The sequence below is a fragment of the Oncorhynchus masou genome, chromosome 10, assembly GCF_036934945.1.
Source record: "Oncorhynchus masou masou isolate Uvic2021 chromosome 10, UVic_Omas_1.1, whole genome shotgun sequence".
In the NCBI taxonomy this organism is placed as follows: Eukaryota; Metazoa; Chordata; class Actinopteri; order Salmoniformes; family Salmonidae; genus Oncorhynchus; species Oncorhynchus masou.
In genome coordinates, this window is record NC_088221.1 from 17,924,481 (window position 1) to 17,939,590 (window position 15,110).

Here is a 15,110-nt window from a genome sequence, read left to right on the forward strand (position 1 = left end):
GTTGGTAAAACGTTCACTGAACTTATGGCAACGGCATATTGACCCTGAGCTCACATTCGTAAAGAAGAATTAAAATACAAACTGGCAATTGCATAAATTATCAATCATGTAATCGTTCTATATTGCAGACGTGTAATAACTATTGTTATTACTGCTTCAATGCACACGTTTCATATTTGTTAATTGTTGTGTCGCAAAATTAACTCACTTCCCTAACAATGATCACATGCATTCTGTTATACAGTGATGATAAAAAAAATGATGTAATATATTTTTATTTGTTTTGTTATTAAAACACACACAGGCAGACTGTGGGCCGAAGATCAAGCAGTGTTTCCATAGGAAGGATTTTAAAGCGCAAAGATGGCGGCTTCCTTGCTGAGGATAGGGCGACTTGGCTCTCTCAAGGTAATGAAATGTCATGAACATAACCACAGTATTCTTTAAAGTTTTAACGCACCATTGTTTTCGAAAAGACACCTATAATAACCTGCTCCTTTGTTTTTCCACTTGTGCTGAGAAAAACATGAGTTGTGCGCTTGATTGGATTTTAGAAACATGGAAAGCGCTAGCAAACGTTAGATAACTTATCTATCCAGCTAACGTTAGCTGTATACTTTTCATATCAAGTGCACACGTGGTTAATTTAGAATATGAGAAAATATTGAGTGAGTAAACAAGTTGTCAAAGTATATAGCTATATCAGCTATTTATTTAAGATTGTGACTAACTTTCTATACGTAAACGTTGATGTTAGCCAGCTAGATGGCTGGGCGGTGGGGCCGACTCGCCATGTAGTAGGAGTAGCTAGTCTTCTGCTGTAGCTAACATCTCTGCGCTTAAATGTAATAGCCAACCAACTCAACATTGAACGTTAACTAACTGCAAATCTCAAGTTTTGTCTGACAATTATTAGTTTGTTGCAGTCATGTGAATTATCACTAATTCGTGTGTACTTTGATCAGTGCGTGCATGCGGAGAGCTGGGGCTCTTTGAGGAGAGCTCCTGCAGCTGTTGCCTTATGCACGAATGCTGGTGGTCCCAAGAAGCCCAAGAAGAGCAGTCCAGAGAGTAAGTACAATTATTTGTAGTGTATGATACTTGAGCAGATTAGTGACGTGGAGTTCACGAACGATTGGTTCTTTTTGAACAACGCTTTTTACGTATTTATTTATTTTACCTTTATTTTACTAGGCAAGTCAGTTAAGAACAAATGCTTATTTTCAATGACGGCCTAGGAACAGTGGGTTAACTGCCTGTTCAGGGGCAGAACGACAGATTTTGTACCTTGTCAGCTCGGGGATTTGAACTTCCAATGCTCTAACCACTAGGCTACACTGCCGCCCCCAAGTCATGATTAGTTGTGCATTTAAGCATTTCGCGACACTCGCAATAACATCTGCTAACCATGTGTATGTGACCAATAAGATTTGATGATTTGAGTGACTCGTTCATTTAAGTAGTTTGTTTGACCTGCTGACAGTAGGGTTGGTATATGCTCCTGCAGCGCTAGAGTCAAATCAAATTGCATTTGTTAAATGCTAAGTAAACAACAAGTGTAGACTAACAGCCCATGTGCTGTGATGGGAGGTAGATGCAGTGCCTAGGGAACGTATTAAGACCCCTTGACTTTTTCCACATGTTGTTACTTTACAGCCTTATTCTAAAATGGATCAAATAAAAATCAGTAATCTACACACAATACCCCATAATGAGAGAGAAAACAGGTTTTTAGATTTTTTTGGGGCAAATTTTCAAAAAAATTGAAATAGATAACTTATGTATATAAGTATTCAGACCCTTCGCTATGAGACTCAAAATTGAGCTCAGGTGCATCCAAGAATTGCAATTACCAACAAATGGAAATATGTTCAGAATAAATACACACGATATGCAAAAACCAGCTCCACCCTCAACAGAGATCGATCATCTCGAAAGCTAAAGCAGATAGTTTGCTTCGGCCCACCGCCTAAATGGTGAAGTTCGACTTCGTGCATCTCTGTTTTGGATCTATTCCAAAATGCCTGGCTGTTGCCTCGACAGAATTTTGCTTTTGTGGATTTCATCACTGCTAGCTTGAGTGAGGTGTTTTATTTTTTAATGCACATGACTGTGGCAATAGTCAGAGGCTTTGTCCATGGTAATCTCATAAACAATTCATTTAGACCCTAAGTTTATTTGAAACGGGTGTTTATTTGCTGAAATATATCGCCATGCTCCGAGTTTAAAAAATAAAAAGTTTTACGATACTTTGTTTTTAAGCACACTTTTACAATTCTGTCACAAGTGACCGCTCCAATAAGCCCCCTATGGTGAGCAACATTTGAATGAGAAGCTTGTAGAATCATGACTCAAGTTTAGTTCACTGTTCGCCAGCAGGGTGTCCTGCGTGCTCTGGGCATTAACGGACTCGAATGAATGAAATTAGTCTAAATATTTGTTATTTTGACTGAACGAGACAAAGATCAGAGTCAGTAAAAAGAGCCCAAATTCCCATCACTAGCGCAGATGTCAATTCTTGAGCATAGTGAGAGTGCTCAAATTGTGGTACAAGTATAATTAGGCAACTAGACTGACTAACTCCATAAACTGACCCTTTTAGCATCATTTTGTTGGATATTTTACAAAGGCATCACATACTTGGCACACCATGACAAAGTGAGAGACTAGGCTGTGAACCATCTAGAGATTTCATTTAGCTGTAATAAAAGGGCCCAGTTCGGCATTAATCTGTTGCCCCAGGAAGAAGAGGATGAAGACGCCCAGTGATGGCAAGACTGAATAAACACCCCAATCTGGCTGATTAAACACCCCACTTGTGACATGACCACTCCATTTGTCTCAGAAGATTTCTATTTATCGTGTGACTTTTAAATATGAAGTATTGTGGAACATTTCCATAACTAATCAAGAACACTCCATAATCCTGCCTTTACTGAAGATTGACCAGCACTGTCATTATGAAGTTGCATAGAAGAAAGGCCCCCCCCCCAGATTACATTTTAAATAATTTTCAGATGCTGAAGACGCTGTGTACAGTAGGTGCCAAAGACAGAAGTCAAGAAGATGTTTGGAGAAGAGCTGAAGATGATAATCTAACTGAAGTCATCTAGGCCTACATGCTGAAGGGAAAGTGACGCTCAAGCGTTCTTGGGTCCCTGGAGCCTAAAGGCTGAAAAATCTACAATTCTGAATCTTCTAGAGATTTGTTTTCTGCTACTTGTACCACAATTTGAGCAATTATCTTGGCTAGTTCAACCATTTAAAAAAAATTATTAAGTTGTGAACATTTTGAATTTAAAGTCTTCCTTCCCCAGGTGTCAACATTTCTCAACTTTCAGTAATAGGCCTATAAATCTGTTATTTTTCAAAGACCTGTATCCTTAAGTTGAATTGTTAATGAAAGTTAGTTTTACCTAGTGGCCAATTTTTGTTTCGTGGCACATAAGCACTTCAAATATGAAACTATACTTTGATTCACATTTGGGGTTTTTAATATGTCCCTCCCACAGGAGGCTGGTGCGAGGTGGACAGTTCATAATAATGTCTGGAATGGATTAGTATCAAACTGTGTTTCTATACTGTTAAGTGTGCTCATTCCAGCCATTACTGAGCTGTCCACCCCAATTAATGTGCCACCAGCAGTCCATTTTAATATTAAAACAACACTTTTTGTACCCTTGCTTGACATTTGGCACTTGTCTAGTCACCATATGTGTCTTGTAAAGGGACATTCTTGAATACTCTGGGGGTAGCCATGTTGTTCTGGGTAAGTTTCGTCCACATTTGACATGGTGTCCAAGCCTTTTAGACTGCATAGAGTATGAATAGAAGTAAATAAACCCTTTGTTTTCACCCCTCCTCCGTCCTAGAAAAGTCCCAGGGCAAAACATACTTCGATATAGAGAAGCTTGTCCCACACAGAACATATGTGGAATTTCCCAGGAAAGACACGACACCAGCAACTGCTGCCGCAGCAGAACTTGCTGCCACCCTCAAACCTTTTGAAGCAGTTGCCGCAGAGCCAATTGTTGCCACCACTGAAGCTGTAGCAGCTCCCGCTGCAGTTGAAGCCACACCAGTTGTAGAAACCGTTGCCCTCTCAGGTGAAGCAGTTGCTGAAGCCGCTGCACCGACTCCAGCCGCTGCTCTGGCAGCTGAAGCTGACCCCATTGTTGAAGCCATTGCAGTTGAAGCCATTGCAGCCGAAGCCACTCCCGTTGTTGCTGCTGAAGCTGCCCCCGCTGTTGAAGCCATTGCAGTTGAAGCCATTGCAGCCGAAGCCACTCCCGTTGTTGCTGCTGAAGCTGCCCCCGCTGTTGAAGCCATTGCAGTTGAAGCCATTGCAGCTGAAGCCACTCCCGTTGTTGCTGCTGAAGCTGCCCCCGCTGTTGAAGCCATTGCAGCCGAAGCCACTCCCGTTGTTGCTGCTGAAGCTGCCCCCGCTGTTGAAGCCATTGCAGCTGAAGCTGCCCCCGTTGTTGCAGCCAAAGCCGTTGCAGTTGAAGCCACCCCTGCCTTTGAAGCTGCTGCTCCTGCTGCATCTGAAGCTGCCACACCCGCTGTTGAAACCGCCACTGAAGACGCGCCCGCTGTCGAAGCCGTTGCACCCGCTGAAGCCGTTATACCAGCAGCTGAAGGCCCAGTAGAGGTTGCCCCTGCAGAAGCTGCCCCTGTTGAAGCTGCGGCTGAAGCCCATGTTGAAGCCGTAGCAGAGGTTCCAGTAGAAGCTGATCCAGTTGAAGCTGCTGCAGAAGATGTGGCCGAAGCTGCCCCCGTTGAAGCTGCGACTGAAGCCCATGTTGAAGCCGTAGCAGAGGCTCCAGTAGAAGCTGACCCAGTTGAAGCTGCTGCAGAAGATGTGGCTGAAGCTGCAGCCGAAGCCCCTGTTGTAGCTGAGCTTGTGGCTGAAGCTACTGCAGAGGTTGTAGCTGGAGCTGCCCACGTTGACGCTGCCACTGAGGAGCTGGTAGACACCTCCCCTGTAGTGGCGGAGGCTGCAGGAGAGGAGCTGATTGCAGAGGCCCCGACTGATGCTGTACCGATTGAGGCTTCTGAGGGTATACACACCCCCCCTCCTCCCTAAACCCTTCTCTCCTCTCTGTGGACCCTACAGTCTACCAACAGTCATATTTGTATTCCCATTTGATGTTAATATATTATAACTGTAAGGATAACTTGTAAAGATACCCCAAATCACAAAAGCGCTTTTTGTTCTTGCATTGGGCAGCTTATTGGCTTATCTTTTTTAGTGGGCTTATTTACTCCATGCTATTTATCCCTTAACTACCACATTTCTACATTGCAGCCATGTTGACTCAAGCCACACAACCCCATTCTTGTGTGCATTAACTTGTAACCATGCTGCTTTGACCACCTTGATGCATGCATCTGGATGCATCATCATTTTCTCATGGGTTCATCTGTGATGGCCTGCACTGATCTGCTTGGCTCAGTGTCTTTCTGCACTTTATTTTGCCATGTTTTTCCAGCACTCACTAATTCTGAACTGCCCTCATCTTTGTTTCTCAGCCTCTCCTTTCTATTTTCACTTGATCATTGTGATGTAATTTACCTGCCTGTCCTCTATTCCCTTCACCAAATATTGTTTCAAAGACTTGATTCTCAATGCCCCTAATTTTTTTTATTTTTATAATTAAAACTACTGTTTGGCGTGTTTATGTTAAAGGTTATTTGTACGGTTAATGCTAAAGTTACTGTGTACTGTCAAAAGTAATGTTATGGTCATACTAACCAACCAGGGTTTTGGCCAGTCTGTTGCCTCTGGGCAGCTACTGATGGATTACATTGTGAAATGGGGTCTGATTTCCTACTCTTCCCTTGTCGCACTTGTTTTACCCAGGAGGTGCATGATATCAGTTATCTGTAATTGATCCCCTCACTTCTGTATTTGTTTGGTGGTGTATGAGATTACTTTGGAAATGTCAACTTTCCATCCACTTTGTGGTCAATGCACTCGGTGAGTTTGAGTTTGCACCTTGGTTGCTGTGTGTGGAATTAAACATGAGTAGGGGAAGAGGTTGTCAATTATTACCTTTTTTTAATGTACATGAATTGGTTATGCAGGGATTTACATTGGACATCTCAATCTCAAATATAGATCCAGTGTCTGCCAAGTGATGCTATGAACTTGTGATGCCTAGCATGACACGGAACTTATTTAACCTGTTACCTGACCTTTCACACTCAATCCTTTCCTCTCTTACCCCTGTAGATGCTATACTGTCTACCACTCCCAGGTGCTGTTTTGTGCATGAGGGTTTAGGTCACAGATGTGATTTTTATTTTATTTTTTATCATATGGTTTAAGCCAAAGGGGCATGGTCATAGTTGGAATTTCTGTGAATGAATGGAAAATAATTTTATTTTCTTGGACTCTCAGCTCAACTGGACCCCATCCAGAAGCTATTCCTGCATTCGATCCGCGAGTATTCCTCAAAGAGCGCGTAAGTGACACAAGTTTTTTTTTTGTGTGTGGCTAGCACTTCGGTTTTGCTTACAATCACACCCTTTGTCATCAAGTTGACGTTTAGGCCTATTTTTCTCTCCCAGGGCTAGTGGTGGTTTGGTAGATGCAGGCCCTGCATATGAGAAGAACTTGGCAGAAGAGCTGACTAAACTCCAGAGGCTGTATGGCGGTGGTGACCTCACAGCTTTCCCAGAGTTCAAGTTCCCAGGTTAGTAGTTTTATAAAGGTCATGAATCTTTAAAAAAAATGCATTACATAGAATTCTCATCTCACACCCTTTCTCTCCTTCTTCAGAGCCCAAGTTGGAGGAAGTTGCCCCCAAGTAAACATCACCAGTCAACTTTTCTGTTGTCTTTTCCTGTCAATCTGTTCTTTGAAGCGGATATCTAGTAATAAATTACATAGGCTACTATATCAAATCAAGGCTAAAATAATGTTTGTGGGGTATACAGCTGTTTCCGTATATCTAGAAATTGTCTAGCAAATGAGTCTGTATTAGACGTATGTGTTGGAGGACAAGCTGATGCTGCGCTTTGAGCTGTGAAATATGCTTTTGCATCAGATGAAGATCCAGAAATGTTTAAGTTGGATAAGTGAAAAATAAACTGATCCATATTGTTTTACTTTTGTCTCTGTTGCATGTTTCATCCGAAAGTGGATCAATATGTTGTAAGTCATCATTGTACATCACATGCAATGCTTAAGTCAAGAGACTACCCATACACAATCAGTGGCCAGTTTATTAGTGACGCCCATCTAGTACTGGGTCGGACCCCCCTTTACCCCCAGACAGCCTGAATTATTTGGAGCACGGAAACGTTACCGCCAACAGCTTGTACTGTTGACACCAGACAGAATGGGTAATGGACTCATGCTGCTTATGCCAAATCCTGACTCTGCCATCAGCATGACACAACAGATCATATCACGCTCAGTCGCTTAGGTCACTCGTTTTTTCCATTCTAGCATTCATCCGAACAGTAACTGTCTGCCTGCTTTTTATAGCAAGCCACGGTCATGTGACTCACTGTAGAAGCAAACTATTTTTGTGGATTGGGTGGTGTACCACTCAGTGTAGGTATTGTACAACTGCACATAAATTCCTATGAATAAGATTAATACAGATTTGCCTTAACCTCTAATTACAGATGTATGTCCACATATTAGATTTGGGGTGCCATATTCTGATGGAACATATCAGTGGAGGTTGCTGAGGGGAGGATGGCTCATAATAATGGCTGGAAGGGAGCAAATTGAATGACATCAAACACATGGAAACTGTCTGTATTTTATACCATTCCACTAATGCTGCTCCAGCCATTTCCATGAGCCCATCCTCCCCATTTAAGGTGCCACCAACCTCCTTTTAAAAAAGTACACATTTTAATAGGGCAGCAGGTAGCCTCGTGTTAGTCTTGGGCCAGTAACCAAAAGGTTGCTGGTTCGAATCCCTGAGCTGACTAGGTGAAAAATCTGTCTGTGCCCTAGAGCAAGGCACTTAACCCTTTTTGCTCCTGTACGCATCTGATAAATTACTAAAATCTACTTTTTATTTGGCCCAAAATTCAAAAGGCACTCGCACATCTGAGCAATCTCTTTGCAGGTGCATGGCAACAGAGGAACAAGATGAAGGAAAAAGGAGGGTGCTGTGGTTGTTTCGACTATGAAAAATATAAAGAAGAAATTCAGAGACAAATCAGTACTGAATGTGTCAACAGAAAACTGAGTGTTGATCCCCACACAGGTGTTCCAAAGGGATATATGCTCTAATCTGGAGCAAGCCCTATTAAACCACTTTATCTCAACCTGAATATGAATATCTTTACTGCAAATCTGCCATACGTCCATGCCTGTACGTTTTACCGAAATTACACAAACCTTAAAACACAAGGCAATTATCCAGGCAGGCCAGTGGTTGCAGGAATAAGCTCAATGCTAGAGCCATTGTCGAACTTTGTAGACTTTTTAATTAAAACTCACGTGCAAGCATTGCCATCATATGTAAGAGACTCTATAGACTTCATAAACAAGATCTCACCAATAACGGGTTTAATAGAAGACTATTCTGGTCACATTAGATGTCGAGAGTCGAGCATCCCCCATGTATGTGTATGTATGTATGTGTCTGTGTGTGTGTGTGTGGGGGGGGGGGGCTGGCAGCACTAGCACACTATTTGGGAGACAGAGATGCTAATGAATATCCACCAATAAACTTCATTCTAGAGCTGGCAGAATATGTTTTGACATAACTATTTTAGGTTTGATGATGAATACTACATCCAAACGAATGGAACATCAATGGGCTCCAAATTCGCCCCGAGCTATGCGAACCTTTATGTGGGTATTTTTGAAGAACGTTTTGTTAATAATGAAAACGAAAATCCAATTTTGAATAAAGTCCAGAAGTGGTATCATTATATTGACGACATTTTTTTTTGCATATGGGAAGGAACTGAACAAGAGCTGTCAGATTTTATGGCACTACTCAATGACATTGACCCCAATCTCAAATTCACTATTGAATGTGACACTCAACGTGTTCATTACCTCGATATGTGGATTGAGAAATCAATTTGAACCACGTTTACAACTCTGTATAGAAAAGAAACGGACAGATATACTCTATTACAGGGGGACAGCTTCCATCCTGAGCCATTAAAAAGAGGACTTCTAAGAAGAGTTTTTCAGACTGCGCCGTATATGCCACTCCACAGAGGATTATCTAGAAAACGCAGCGGAGATGCGCATTAGGTTTCTAAGAGGCTATTCGCCACAATATGTGGATGTTGGCCTGGCGTAGATCAGAAAATGATCAGAAATAGACACCCAGGCTAACGAAGGCTGCATTTACAATACAAAACAATGGAATGTTATTTATTTCTGTGCAGGCTCTCCAGCAAGATAGCTCTGGCCTTTTGAGGAGCCCCTCTGCAACTGCACCCGCCCAAGGCGGAGGAGCCAAAGAAAGCAAGGTAGTGGAATGGTGGGTTTTGTTAAGTGAAGGGTTAGTTGGCATGATAATTTTATTAGTATTTTCCCCGTTTTGAATCACATAGTGTAATGGATTTACACTATCCAGTCTAGTTGGTGGCGGTAATGTACCTTTCGTTTACCAACCGCCATTAAAAAAAAAAAACACAGGAAAAAAAGAAAAGACGCCAATGATGTGTATGTACACGTCTTTTGTTTCCCCACGGAAAATAATAGAGGGAGCACCAAAATGGCGACTTCCTTACTTTGGCTAGGACGACTGGGGTCTCTCAAGGTAAAATGTTTTGGTTATTGTCTAAATATGTTGTTATTCAGTTGTAATATCAGAAATAACTTATTCGTTAGATGATTGGTTTGTAATCAACGTAGCCCCAAAAAATGTTGTTAAACGACCGACTTCGCCGGTCCTGTTGACCTGAGCTGGACTGCTTGTTAACTAGCTGAAGTTTTGAGACTTGGCTGCACCTATGGCTTTTTATTTAGACGTAAATTGTAGTGATGACATTTTACAATGCATAATAAAAAAATACGTGCTCATTATGATAGCTAGGTAACACATTAAATAACTGAGCCAGGGCACGGGTGCTTATGCTTATGCTGGTCCCAGATATGTTTGTCAAGCCATGACAATTCCACAAGGAGGGCAGAAATAGACTTACACCAAGGCTAATGAATGCTGCATTTACAATGCAAAACAATGGAATGCATTTATTTCTGTGCAGGCTCTCCAGCGAGAGAGCTCTGGCCTTTTGAGCTGCCCCTCTGTGGCTGCATTCTGCACCAAGGTGGAGGAGCCAAAGAAAGCTGGTAAAAAGGCGAAGGCTGCAAGTAAGAGCACAGGTTTTTGTTTATGTCAATTTTTCCCAACTCCTGCGCTCAATAACCCCCGACAGCACACATTTTTTCGTTGTAGCCCCATACAAACTCACCTGATTCAGCTTAATGATTAACTTAGTTGACAGGTTGACTCCAGTGTGTTTGTCTGGGGTAAAATGTGTGCTATTTGGGTACTCAAGGACTGGAGTTGGGAAATACTGGTGTACGTTAAATGCCATTGCTAGGTCCTTCTTATTTTCCCCTGAGTAGCTAAACCTGAATGACATTTCTCTCTCTGGTATAGCCCACACTTGGATTATCTCCATGATTCAAACTACGTGCCAACAAACTTACTCCAATGACAAAATTCCTGGAATCTTACAGATAAATCATGACTGTTTTCTAAAGCCAATTGTATTTCTGTAGTTCTACAGAAGCATTGGGGTTAGGTGAGTTTTCTGTATGTTGTTTGGTATTGGTAGTTTTATGTAACCTGTACCATTTGCTCAGCCCTAGAGGCCTCAGAAGAGAGGGCAGCACAACTAGCCTACAAGACCACATTTGCCTTCCCGTTAAGCTTTCAGTCTCAGGACTTTTCCCAGCACAGGCTCTAGGTGAAGCCATTGCAGTTGAAGCCATTGCAGTTGAAGCCATTGCAGTTGAAGCCATGGCAGCCGAAGCCACTCCCGTTGTTGCTGCTGAAGCTGCCCCCGCTGTTGAAGCCATGGCAGCCGAAGCCACTCCCGTTGTTGCTGCTGAAGCTGCCCCCGCTGTTGAAGCCATTGCAGCCGAAGCCATTGCAGCCGAAGCCATTGCAGCCGAAGCCATTGCAGCCGAAGCCATTGCAGCCGAAGCCACTCCCGTTGTTGCTGCTGAAGCTGCCCCCGCTGTTGAAGCCATGGCAGCCGAAGCCACTCCCGTTGTTGCTGCTGAAGCTGCCCCCGCTGTTGAAGCCATTGCAGCCGAAGCCATTGCAGCCGAAGCCATTGCAGCCGAAGCCATTGCAGCCGAAGCCATTGCAGCCGAAGCCACTCCCGTTGTTGCTGCTGAAGCTGCCCCCGCTGTTGAAGCCATTGCAGTTGAAGCCATTGCAGCTGAAGCTGCCCCCGTTGTTGCAGCCAAAGCTGTTGCAGTTGAAGCCACCCCTGCCTTTGAAGCTGCTGCTCCTGCTGCAGCCGAAGCTGCCACACCCGCTTTTGAAACTGCCACTGAAGACGCACCCGCTGTTGAAGCCGTTGCACCCGCTGAAGACGTTGCACCAGCAGCTGAAGCCCCAGTAGAGGTTGCCCCTGCAGAAGCTGCCCCTGTTGAAGCTGCGGCTGAAGCCCATGTTAAAGCCGTAGCAGAGGTTCCAGTAGAAGCTGATCCAGTCGAAGCTGCTGCAGAAGATGTGGCTGAAGCTGCAGCCGAAGCCCCTGTTGTAGCTGAGCTTGTGGCTGAAGCTACTGCAGAGGTTGTAGCTGGAGCTGCCCATCTCCAGTCGTTGAGGTGGCTGCTCCTGCTTCTAAGAGTGTTGCAGAGACTGCAGCTCCTTTAGCAGAGGACGCTGCAGCACCAGAAACACCAGTAGTAGAAGCCGCTGCACCAGTCACTGAGGCCACAGCAGTCGCCCATGCTATTGCCATTGAAGCAGTCATGACAGAGGGCCCAGTTGAAGAGGAGGCTGTCGCCAAACCTGCTCCAGTCGCTAACATTGCTGCTCCCATCGATTTTGCCTCACCTGTAATCGATGTTTCCACCGAATCGTGGATGCTGCTCCCCCTGTCGCTGAGATTGTTTTTACTGTATGTTCTGAAGCTCCCGCGCCAGAAGACATTCCATTCTCTGCAGAACCACCCAGAATGGCTGCTGCTGCCTCCACTGAACCCAGAGCCCCATCGGCTGAATCTCCGCCCCATGCTCAGACGACAAGTCTGAAGTGAAATCAAAGGTAAAACCAGCAATCCTAGTAGATTTATTTGCGGCCATTGCTGAAGCTGTGCGAGTGGCTACACCTGCAGTGACTCTGGATGCCGTTACTGAAGATAAGGAAAAAGCAACAGAAGTTGTACCCGAAGAGGTTCACGTGACCACACTAGTGGTTGCAAGTGCTGAGCTGGTTGACCCCGCTCCAGTCCAGGAAGCAGCCCCAGCTGAAGCTGCTGTGGAGGTTGCCCCTGAAACTGCCCCTGCTGCAAGTTCTGAGGAGCTGGTAGACTCTGCCCCTAAGATCGCTGCTGCCCCAGAGGTTGAAGTGACAACTCCAGAAGTCGCGGCTGCAGTAGAAGCCACTCCAGAAGCTGTCATGGAAGCTGCCCACGAGGCTCAAGGAGCAGTAGAACAAGTATCAGAAGCTGCCCCTGTAAAGGTTGACGCTGAACTCCTATTGAAGCTGCATCGGGAGCCCCCGTTGAAGCTGCACCAGCCAAGGCTGTTGCTGAAGCTGCCCCAGTTGAAGCTGCCGCAGAGGAGCTGGTAGATGAAGCTGCGGAGGAGGAGCTGGTAGACACTGCCCTTGTTGTGACTGAAGCAGGAGAGGAGCTGATTGCAGAGGCCCTGGTTGATGTAGTACCGATTGAGGCTTCTGAGGGTATACACCACACCTCCATAAAACCCTTTTATTTCTTTCCTCTGTGGACCTTTCCAACCACAGATGGCTATATTTCTTCTAAATGTTGTTTTTCATAACATAACACGTACTGTTAAATGTTAATACTCTAAAGTGCCTAACATAAGTGCTTTTTCTTTTTTTTCTTCTCCCAGTCACTTTATTATGCCATTTAAATTTGCTCTAGCTAGTATTCTTGCCGTGTGTAATGCAAAATTCTTAGAGTGAAAGTAGACTCCTCATTTCACATGATAATTTTGGCTACTTCAGCCAAGTGCATGACGCATGTTTGCGTTAAATGCTGCGTTTCAACTCGGCTCTACTTGCATTTACCTCTGTACTGATGGTTCCCGGTTGGGATTTAGGATCTATATTTGCATATAGAATGTTAATTACATAGCAATGTATTTTATATTGCCTTGCCTGCATTGTGCAGATTGAGGTGTTCCTTGTCTTCTGCACACTTTAACCCCACACCATCATCGTTACTGTATATTTTTGAAAGATGCTGCGATACATGTTATTTTACAGGCTCACATTGGATATTTTCTCACAATGAAAAAATGGCAGTAAACTAATCCTGCTCTGTTCCCCGCCCCCCCCCCACTCTTTTGTCTAGTATATTTACATGCACACTAATAATTAGATATTAAACTGATTATGGCAATAGTTTGGCATTAGTCATGTGAACACTTTACCCTTATTTTGTAGGAATTTATTTTCATTATTGGCACATGTAAACACCTTAATCAGAGTTCATGCCTTGTATTTGATCTGTGCATATGCTATCATGAGCAGTGTGAGCCTACCTCTTTAGCAAGAGTGCGGCGAGTTTGGAAAATCCAACAGTATCTTCAAAATAGTTTTAAATACAAACTTTGGCCCAGCTCGGGGAGAACATCTGCCCCCTCTCATTTGAAGCCATGAATGTTCAAGGCTGACTGTGGTACTGCAGAAAACAGGATCCCCGTTATAGTGAATGGAAAAAATAGCAGTCTTAGTGTAAATAAAACAACATTTCAAAGACAATCCTGGTGCCAATAATTGCTTCTTGATCTGATTTATTTTAAAATCCCACACAGAGCAAGTTAAGGAATTTGGTTTGTAATGGTAGCCTGCAGTACCCCGGTCAGCCTTCAATTTGATTTACACAATGGGTTGGAGGGAGCACTGTGCTGTTTTTCTGCTTGGTTTTGATGGTTGATAGGGTTGTGAATAAGACTCTAAAACCAAAAGGCACTCACTAATTCAGCAAACTGCTTATTTCTATCTTTTTGAGTTATGGTTTTATTTTTCTAAACTCCAGCCCCTTGGTCAGCCAGGTTACCTATATTACTGTGCTTTCTCTTATACCCGTTTTTGTGTTCTAACCCCTTAAGAGGCGGCAGCGGCACCTCCAGAGCCAGCCCCCGAGTCTTTCGACAACAGTACTTACAAGAACCTCCAGCACCACAACTACAACCATTACACCTTCGCAGACCTGGACCTGGAGATGGCCAAGTACCGTCTGCCCCAGCCCTCCTCCGGCAGACCCTCCCCCAGACACTGAGATGGCCCAGCCTGCCTGGACACCAGGCCACATGACCCCAACCCCATATCCCCAGACACCATGTCTCTGATCCCACTGCCCAACATACCTGCCCCGGGTGTCTTAAGAATGATTTCCCCCTCTACTTTACGATCTCTAAGACGTGCTTGCAATTGTTATAGGAAATGTATGCTATTAAACTACACGAAAGGGATATGAGGCTTTGACATGTGTAATGTTTGAGGTTTTTCTCTTGTATAAAGTTAGAAAATATCTAACATTTCTTATTTTCTGGGATTAACCTTAGGGGTCATTTGAATAGTGCTGTGCATGCAAATGTTTTTACCCTATGGTCTATTTGAATTACTCCCGAATGACTCTGGGCCTGAAAGTATAGTACACATGACCTAATCACAGCATTACAATCAATACACATCATAGACTGGATCTTCTGTGTAATAATACACACTGATGTGGGAGGAGGATGGGTATTGGTAAATGACAAGTTAATTACATTACCTGTAATTGTTATACGGGCTTTTTAATTTTGGATTGAACAAAACTAGAGAGCAGCAGTGGTTTAGATTTAGCCTTGTATGCTACCAGCCGCGTGCCTAGATTCTATGGGCGAGGATAAAGGCACACCAGACGATGACTCCCACTTTATAAATATTCATCAGTAAGTGATCCTGCGTGAC

The 15,110-nt window shown here is 43.8% G+C and overlaps 2 protein-coding genes across 2 annotated transcripts; both read left to right on the forward strand.

Moving 5' to 3' along the window:
• The first annotated feature begins 363 nt into the window (after positions 1-363).
• Positions 364-7,113, forward strand: LOC135546826 (calphotin-like). Its single transcript, XM_064975411.1, has 6 exons — positions 364-408; positions 966-1,071; positions 3,852-5,060; positions 6,404-6,467; positions 6,574-6,698; positions 6,785-7,113. The coding sequence occupies exons 1-6, from the start codon at positions 364-366 to the stop codon at positions 6,814-6,816; spliced, it is 1,581 nt and encodes a 526-aa protein (XP_064831483.1). The 3' UTR covers positions 6,817-7,113.
• A 2,584-nt stretch (positions 7,114-9,697) lies between these two features.
• On the forward strand, positions 9,698-14,626 carry LOC135547266 (NADH dehydrogenase [ubiquinone] flavoprotein 3, mitochondrial-like). The gene is made up of 3 exons (XM_064976083.1): positions 9,698-9,755; positions 10,204-10,309; positions 14,264-14,626. The coding sequence occupies exons 1-3, from the start codon at positions 9,711-9,713 to the stop codon at positions 14,431-14,433; spliced, it is 321 nt and encodes a 106-aa protein (XP_064832155.1). The 5' UTR covers positions 9,698-9,710; the 3' UTR covers positions 14,434-14,626.
• The last annotated feature ends 484 nt before the right edge of the window (positions 14,627-15,110 follow it).